Raw genomic sequence first — 9,783 nt, forward strand, 5'->3', positions numbered from 1 at the left:
AGTAACAAAAAAAGGAGACATTATCTTCAGCAGCAGTAAAATGTTAGAATTCTTAGAAATTTGGCTTAGTGACCTGGTTTCATGAGAATTATCCCAAAGTGTATGTATTTGCTACACATACTGAAGCAGACCAATTTCCTGAAGTCATTTGGGGAAAAACAACATAAGATCATCAACACTGAAGTAATCATGTACAAAATTCCAGTGAGTCAAAAAAGCACAAGAGTTTAAGCTATGTTCTTCTGGCTGGTCCTAAGATGACTTATTTCTGTTCATTTAGAACAGTCTTTTTTCAATTCTTTAGTATACTAGTACATGAGCAGAACTTCCCTCCCCAACCCAATTTTTCTCTTTCTTTCTTTCTTTCTTTTTTTTTTTTTTTTTTTACCTCAGCTGTTAAAGCTCTGCTAGTTTCTGCATTCAGTTTGTTTAAGTATGTTTTAATTGTGCTTTCCAGATTATGCTTCTCCATTTCCCACTGAGATCTGAAATATATGAGCATTAAAGAGTCAACAACATTGCAGCAAGGACAGACTTTTCCACTTTATTCAGGAGAGAGAAAGACTCAAGCTATTTAGTGAGTAAGAAATGATTTCTTGTAAAAGTTTACAGCATACAAAGGCAAGAGAAGACATTACTTGACCCTTCCAGTTATCCTGTACTACCAAGAGTGCAGAAGTTTTAAAGTCGTCAATGTAAGGGCTAGGATTTAAAACTTGGCTCTGAAATAAAGTTGTCTGAGGATGAATCTGAGTTCTGAAACCTTGAGCAAGTTCCTTAACTTCTCTATACTTCAGTTTCTTTACATCTGAAAATGGAGAACACTGTACTATTGACCTCAAAGATCTATTGCAAAAACACATTCATATAATATATATAAAAGCATTCTGTGTTTAGTACATATTAAGCATTAAATAAATGTTAGCTATTATCATTAAATTTCACATAAAGTTTCTACAAGCCTTTCTGTATTCCCAAAATAGCAACTACAAAGGTTTTTTTTTTGTTTTGTTTTTTGTTTTTTTTTTTTATCATCCCTGCCCTCACTGCATTAAAGCTAAATCACTGCATTAAAATATTGCACTGGTTATCTCAGTATCTCAGCTCACATCAACATCTTAGAATGAATACAAATCCTACAGCTTGAAAAGGAGAGAGGGAGATGATAAGGACATTATTTATGAAGGACATTATAGAGAAAGGCTACCTATGAGGTCTCTCTTTTTTACTATCTTATTTCAGCTTCCTACACCTGAGGCCCAAACTTTAGGGCATACAAACCAAATTATATCTTTAAAGGAAACAATTAACTGGAAATATAATATTGTAATAGGGACTTTTACAAAAGCTATCCTCAATGTTTTATTAGAAACACTTGGATGCTTGCACACTTGACAAATATTGATGAGAAGCTTGATAAAACAATATGTTGTTAATACCACTATACCCAGAGTGTTTCAAGGGAAAAAATATTCAAGGACATATATGAATTCAACCAAGAGGAATTATTATGCTACTGAATACTGTGCAAATATTGTATAAAACTGCTTATAAGAATAAGAGAAAACATAACTTAGACTCCAAAATTTAAAAATCATATATCTGATAAAGGACTTATATCCAGAACATGCATAGAACTCTGAAAACTCAACAAAAAACAAAGAACCCAATTTAAAAAGTGGCCAAAGATTTGAATAGCCATTTTTCTTAGGAGATACACAAATAGCCAAGAAGTACTCGAAAAGATGTTCAACATATTAAATCATTAGGAAAATGCAAATCAAAACCACAATGATCTTGTATTTCACAACCATTACAATGAGTAAAATAAAGACAGGTAATCCAACAAGTATTTGTGAGGATGTGCAGAATCCACTGCTGGTGGGATTGTAAGATGTGCAGTCACTTGGAAAAGTTTGGTAGTTCCTTAAAAAGTTAAACAGAGTCTCCTGCATGTCTCAGCAATTCCACTCTTATATAACCAAGAGAACTGAAAACCTTATGCTCGTATAAAAATATGCTTACAAACGTTCATAAATGCATTATTCATAATAGTGAAAAAATTGAAACAAATCAAATGTCCATTGATAAAAAAGATAAACAAATAGTGGTGTATTTATACAGTGGAATATTATTTACCTATAAAAAGGAATGTATACTGAGATATGCTACGATATGGATATACAATATAGTAGGTGTAAGACATTAATCACAAGAGGGTACTTATATGATTATATTTATATGAAATGTCTGGAAAAAGCAAAACCACCAGGACAAATAATAAATGAATGATCACCAGAAGCTAGGGGAGGGGCGAATGAAGAATGCCTTCTAATGGATCCAGGATTTCCTTAGGGTGATAAAAATGTTCTGGAATCAAACAGAGGTGAAGGTTGTATACCTCTGCAAATATCCTAAAAAGCCAATGAAATGTATAATTTAACACACTGAGTTTTATGCTATATGAATTAGATCTCTAAAAAGTTATTTAAAAATTACCTACAGGCAAAAATATGTGAATAAGAATAAAATTCAACCAGTTTCATAAATCAGTAACACTTAGCAGTATTGATTAGGGCAAAGAGATGAGAACACCTAAGTCTGGTCCCTGCCTAGCTTGCTGTGGGACCATAACCTTGCTGATCTAATCTCTCTCAGCAGTTTTCTAGGGCCAGAGCTAAGCTGAACATAGCCCCCAATCTGCCTAGGTCACTTCCATTTGTAACTGTTGTCCCAGTCTAAACATTAATAATGTTCAATATCATGCTCAAAAGTACCCCAGTTTGGATAATAAATTATATGGCTACCCTGGTCAGTACATGCTGAATGAATATACTTAGAGTTTCAGAGATGTATTTTCAACCAAAGCAACAACTAAATTTGTACCTTTTCATGGAAAGTTGCTCTTTAAGATTCTTGATTTCATTATCTTTAGCATGGCTCTGACGCTGTAATCTAAGGAAAGATGAAAGGGATAAATGTTAGAAATGATTTGTCGTTAATACAGTCAATACAGCTCTCTTGTAGCTGAAGAGGAGGGACTAAGTATGACCATTTTAGGCCACAAAAATTGAGTCTGAAAATAGTCTCCTACACTTACACCTTCTGGAATTCATCTTTCTTTCTCTGATGTCTGATTTACCAACTTCCCAAGTTCTAATCCCATCAATTTGAAGCCAAAGAGAACTTGTATCCCCACTTCAAAGTCTCAGAAATAGGTCTTTAGCCCTTTCTACTATAGTTTACCCACTAGAAAACATAGACGGTATGTTCTGATTTCGTAGGCCTGTGGTAGGATTGAGAACTTTAAAATTTTCTTACCAAGTTATTATATCATGTCATATAAACTATTAAAGGGTTAAGGTCTGAAAGAAATCAGGTATTAAATATAGGCACCATGAGGCTGTGTGCACATAGGAAATTTTTTTTTTTTTTAAGATTTTATTTATTTATTTGAGAGAGAGACAGTAAGAGAGAGCACGAGTGAGGAGAAGGTGACAACTCCACTGTGGAGTTGGGAGCCCAAAGCGGGACGCGATCCCGGGACTCCAGGATCATGACCTGAGCTGAAGGCAGTCGCTTAACCGACTGAGCCACCGAGGCGCCCCACATAGGAATTTTAATTAAAATAGTAAATTATCACCAAGGAGTCACTCACATGATCTAATCAATGAAAGACCAGGCAAAAATTCTATGTAAATCAGAAAACATAGCCTGCAATTGGTTTAAAAATTAATATGCAAAAAATCTACTGAGAGAGTGCAAAGTAATATTTTTTGATTGATACATGTTCACAAATCATGTCTGATGTTCCTTCCTTGTGCTGCTATATATCTCCTCAGAACCAAGTTTTTATACTGACATTAATTTGCTATAATATGAAGAAGTTCACAGGAAAAGCACATTACTCTTTAAGTTTTGATATGTTCAGACACTTGGGATACACAGGTATTTGGGTCAACAGGAATTTGGAATGGTAACCTTAGAACAATGACTTTAAATGTGGCTAGATTGCTTACTATCAGATTTCAGAGATCACCTACTCAACCTTTACTCCAAGCTTCTTAGAAGCTATTGAGACTTACAATCAATGTTTATTGAACTGAAAATGCAATGAAAAGAAACCACATCTGTTTCTCCACAAAAGAGATCATGTTCTCAAGTAAAGAAGAAGAAAGATAAGCTTTGTTACTATGGTATGCAGGAATATGCAGAGAGATTCAAAAAGGAGGCCTCACAAAACAAACTGAGGGTTGCTGGGGGGAGGGGGTTTGGGAGAAGGGGGTGGGATTATGGACATTGGGGAGGGTATGTGCTTTGGTGAGTGCTGTGAAGTGTGTAAACCTGGTGATTCACAGACCTGTACCCCTGGGGATAAAAATATATGTTTATAAAAAATAAAAAATTATAAAAAAAAAAAGGAGGTAGTAAGATTTTTTAAATTGACATTCTGTTTTCCTTTGAATGCTTCCATTATTTGAATATTTTACCTAGCTGCAGTTTAAGAGTGGGCAATGAAGAGCTGACAGAGGCAGTGGGGAATTCAGAAGACCTGGATTCTTAAATAATAGAGGATAAGGTAGGCATTGTTCCTATCATCCAGCTTGAACAGGAAACAGCTATATTTGTTCAGGCAGTCATAACTTCTTAGTCCTATTTTTCTTTTGAATAACATGAGGGTAGGATTAGACATTCTTTTCTGAAAGATCTACAGTTCTCAAGTTTACTCGGGCTGGCTATCAAGTTTATTATGTGGATTTTACTGACAGTAATTACTTTAGATTTATTAAGTGCTAATTGTTATTTGTTCAAAATATGTTGCTATTATAAAAATCTTCTTTGTTAATTCTTCAATTATCAACAGCGAACATTTACCAAACATTACTATAGGACTGACATTGAACTAGGGCAAAGAAAAAAAGATTTTTTGCTTCTTAATAAAACCCAAATAAAAAAAATCAGCATTTTATAATTTAAAAATATTTACATTTTTATCATATACTCTTGAGACATGTTCAAATGAATTGAACAAAGGCTTAAAAGCTATATGAGAACACATACAGTGCCCTCTCAGCCTAGATGCTCTGTGTTTTCTCCAATCTCATCCTATATAGCTGAGGTTCAATACTGTCTTCAATGATGTTCTTCCTTACCACAACAATCACAAGTGCTCTTTTTACCCTACAAAATCCCTATTGATTATGGTGCTGTTTGACAGTTATTTATTGTACAGTTGGCCTTGAACAATTATAGGGGTTAAGGACACTGACACCTACCTCCAGCAAATGCAGGTGAAAATCTGTATATAACTTTTGACTCCCCAAAAGCTTAACTATAATAGCTTACTGTTTACCAGAAGCCTTGCTGATAATATAGCCAATTAATACATGTTTTGTATGTTATATGTATTACATACTATATTCTTACCTCGAACTGAAATAAAATATTACTATGAAAACCATAAAGAAGAGAAAAATACATTTATAGTACTGTACTGTATTTATCAAAAAAATCTGCATATAAGCAGACCCATAGTTCAAACCCTTGTTGAAGGGTTAACTGTACTTAAAAAAAAAAAAAAAAACCACATTAAACTTTTGAGATATCGAATTCATAGATTAATATGCAGGTGTAAGAAATAATACAGAGAGATCCCATGTACTCTTTACTCATATTCCCTCAATGTTAACGTCTTACAGAACTATAGTATAATAACCAGGATGTTGATTGATAATGATACAGTCAAGACACTGAAGAGTTTTATCACAATATTTCATTTTGCTCCCATTCCCATTTCATCCTCCTAACCTTGAATCACTAAACTGTTTTCCATTTTTATGATTTTGTCATGTTAAAATTTTTGAACCTTTGTCATTTCAAGAATGTTATAGTAATGAAATCATACAGTATATAAGCTTTGGGAACTGACTTTTTTCATTCAACATAATTCTCTGTCTGCAAGGTCTGCAGTATTATCACTCTTTCATTCCTGATGGTGGTATATGTATCTCCTTTTTGTTTGTTTGTTTTGCTAGAGTTCTGTCAATTTTATTGATATTTCCAAAGAAACAGCTCCTTGTTTCAAGAATTTTCTTTATTGTTTTTGTTTGTAATTTTATTACTTCTAATCTTGATTAATTCCATCTGCTTGTTTTCAGTTATTTTGCTTTTTTTTCCTCTGGATTCTTGAGGAAGGAGCTTAGATTAGATTTGAGATTTTTTTTTAACTCTTACAAATATGTACAGTTAGTGCAATAAAACTTCAAAGAACTACTTTAGCTGGTGTCCCACAAATTCTGATATATTGTATTTTAATGTTAATTCAGTTCAACACATTTTTATTTCCCTTTAAATGTTTTTGGACCCATGGATTAATTAGACGTGTGCTGTGTAGTTTCCAAGTGCTTGGAGATTTTCCTGTTATCTTTCTGGTATTGATTTCTTGTTTGACTCCATTTTGCTCTGAGTATATGTTTTGTATGATTTCAATGCTTTTAAATTTTTTGTTTTGTTTTATGGGCCAGGATATGTTCTATCATGGTATACTTCCTATGGCCACTTGAAAGCAAATGTATTCTGCTGTTGTTTGGTGACGTGTCTTATAAATATTGATTAAATCCTGTTGGTTGATGGGGTTGTAGAAATTCTACATCTTTGTTAATACAGAATTTCTATATCTGCTGCTATAGAAATTCTGTATCTTTCTATCTAGTAGTTCTATAAATTACTGAGAATATGAGCTGAAATCACCATTTATAACTGCAGGTTTTTCAATTTCTCCTTATAGTTCTATCAAGTTTGCTTCACATATATTGAGGCTCTATTGTTGGGTACATACACCTTTAGGTTGCTATGTCTTCCTGGTGAATTGGTCCTGTCATCATTGTGTAATGTCCTTCTTCATCTCCAGCAGTTTTTTGCTCTTAAGTCCATTTTATATAGCCATTCCTGCTTTTTATTTTTTAAAAGATTTTATTTATTTATCGGACAGACGGAGATCACAAGTACGCAGAGAGGCAGGCAGAGAGAGAGGAGGAAGCCGGCTCCCTGCTGAGCAGAGAGCCCGACGCGGGACTTAGTCCCAAGACCCTGAGATCATGACCCGAGCCAAAGGCAGCGGCTTAACCCACTGAGCCACCCAGGCACCCGGTATTATAATTTTTGATTCAAGCATCAAGTATGATTTAAGAAATTAATGAGAAATAGGATGGGCTCTTACTGTTTACCCCCCTCTTTACTCATTGTGATGTTCTTCCTGAAACTCCAAGCTTCTATTATCATTTCCTTTATGGTTACAGACCTTCCTTTTAGCCACTATTTAATGGTACCTTTAGTAGCAACAGATTCTTATAGTTCTCCTGAGACTTGTCTTTATTTTCCATCTTCCTAAAGGATACTTTTGCTGGATATAATATTCAAAAGTCTTGTTTTCTGTTAGGTTTTTTTCTTCCAGTACTTAAATAATGTGCCACTTCCTTCTGGCCTCCATGGTCTCAGATGAGAAATTTGATGTCATTTGAATTAGTGTTCCCACATGTGTTCTCTGGTTCTTTCAAGATTTTTTGTCTTTAGTTTTCTGTTTAATTATGTGACTTAGCATGGACTTCTTTGGGTTTATACTATTTGGGATTCACTCAACTTCTTGAATTTGAAAATTTATGTATTTTACTTCATTTCTTTTAATTACCACCCCCTCCCCCATCTCTCTTCTCTCCTCCTGAGATTCTGGTAAGAACTTTAACTCTTTTATTGTCCCACAGGTCACTGAGACTCTGTTTTGTTTTGTTTTTTTTTAAATAATCTTTTCCCTGGTTTATCTCCTCTCTGCTCTTCACATTAGGTAATGTCTTTTGATCTGTCTTCAAGTTCACTGGTTTAATCCTCTGTCAACTTTAACTTATTAGTAATTATATCCAGCAAAATTTTCAGTTATTGTATTTTTTAGTGTTTGAATTTCCTCCCTTTGTCCATTAGCACTACTGCTATTCAACATAGTACTAGAAGTCCTAGCCTCAGCAATCAGACAACAAAAAGAAATTAAAGGCATCCAAATTGGCAAAGAAGTAGTCAAACTATCACTCTTCACAGATGATATGATACTATATGTGGAACACCCAAAAGACTCCACTCCAAATCTGCTAGAACTTGTACAGGAATTCAGTAAAGTGTCAGGATATAAAATCAATGCACAGAAATCAGTTGCATTTCTCTACACCAACAATAAGTCAGAAGAAAGAGAAATTAAGGAGTCAATCCCATTTACAATTGCACCCAAAACCATAAGATACCTAGGAATAAACCTAACCAAAGAGGTTAGGAATCTATACTCAGAAAACTATATAGCACTCATGAAAGAAATTGAGGAAGACACAAAGAAATGGAAAAATGTTCCATGCTCATGGATTGGAAGAACAAATATTGTGAAAATGTCTATGCTACCTAGAGCAATCTACACATTTTATGCAATCCCTATCAAAATCCCATCCATTTTTTTCAAAGAAATGGAACAAATAATCCTAAAATTTATATGAAACCAAAAAAGACCTCGAATAGCCAAAGGAATATTGAAAAAGAAAGCCAAAGTTGGTGGCATCGCAATTCCAGACTTCAAGCTCTATTACAAAGCTGTCATCATCAAGACAGTATGGTACTGGCACAAAAACAGACATATAGATCAATGGAACAGAATAGAGAGCCCAGAAATAGACCCTTAACTCTATGGTCAACTCATCTTTGACAAAGCAGGAAAGAATGTTCAATGGAAAAAAGACAGCCTCTTCAACAAATGGTTTTGGGAAAATAGGACAGTGACATGCAGAAAAATGAAATTGGACCATTTCCTGACACCACACATGAAAATAGACTCAAACTGATGAAGAGAAAGGAATGTGAGAAAGGAATCCATCAAAATCCTTGAGGAGAATACAGGCAGCAACCTCTTCAACCTCAGCTATAGTAACTTCTTCCTAGAAACATCGCCAAAGGCAAGGGAAGCAAGGGCAAAAGTGAACTATTGGGACTTCATCAAGATCAAAAGCTTTTGTAGAGAAAAGGAAACAGTCAACAAAACCAAAAGACAACTGACAGAATGGGAGAAGATATTTGCAAATGATGTATCAGATAAATGGCTAGTATCCAAAATCTATAAAGAACATATCAAACTCAACACCCAAAGAACAAATAACCCAAGCAAGAAATGGGAAGAGGACATGAACAGACATTTCTGCAAAGAAGTCATCCAGATAGCCAAAAGAAACATGAAAAAGTGCTCCATATCACTGGGCATCAGGGAAATAAAAATCAAAACCACAATGAGATACCACCTCACACCAGTCAGAAAGGCTAAAATTAACAAGTCAGGAAATGACAGATGCTGGTGAGGATGCAGAGAAAGGGGAACCCTCCTACATTGTTTGTTGGAATGTAAGCTGTATAACCACTCTGGAAAACAGCATGGAAGTTCTTCAAAAAGTTGAAAATAGAGTTACCTTACAACCCAGCAACTGCACTACTGAGTATTTACCCTAAAGATACAAACATAGTGATCCGAAGGGGCATGTGCACCCAAATGTTTATAGCAGCAATGTCCACAACAGCCAAACTATGGAAAGAACCTAGATGTCCATCAACAGATGAATGGATAAAGAAGATTTGGTATACATATACAATGGAATACTATGTAGCCATCAAAAGAAATGATATCTTGCCATTTGCAATGACGTGGATGGAACTAGAGGGTATTATGCTTAGTGAAATAAGTCAATCGGAGAAAGACAACTATCA

At 34.6% G+C, this 9,783-nt stretch overlaps 1 protein-coding gene across 10 annotated transcripts in view; it reads right to left on the reverse strand.

Moving 5' to 3' along the window:
* Window positions 1–9,783, reverse strand: part of DZIP3 (DAZ interacting zinc finger protein 3) — a 109,234-nt gene that overhangs the window by 17,908 nt on the left and 81,543 nt on the right. For all 10 annotated transcript variants that reach the window (XM_059392014.1, XM_059392009.1, XM_059392010.1 and 7 more), the window contains 2 exons: window positions 2,887–2,955; window positions 389–485 (listed from right to left, as the gene is read on the reverse strand). In XM_059392014.1, coding sequence (XP_059247997.1) covers window positions 389–485; window positions 2,887–2,955 — 166 coding nt within the window. The remainder of the gene's footprint in view (window positions 1–388; window positions 486–2,886; window positions 2,956–9,783) is intronic.

This window comes from Mustela nigripes, chromosome 2, assembly GCF_022355385.1.
Source record: "Mustela nigripes isolate SB6536 chromosome 2, MUSNIG.SB6536, whole genome shotgun sequence".
In the NCBI taxonomy this organism is placed as follows: Eukaryota; Metazoa; Chordata; class Mammalia; order Carnivora; family Mustelidae; genus Mustela; species Mustela nigripes.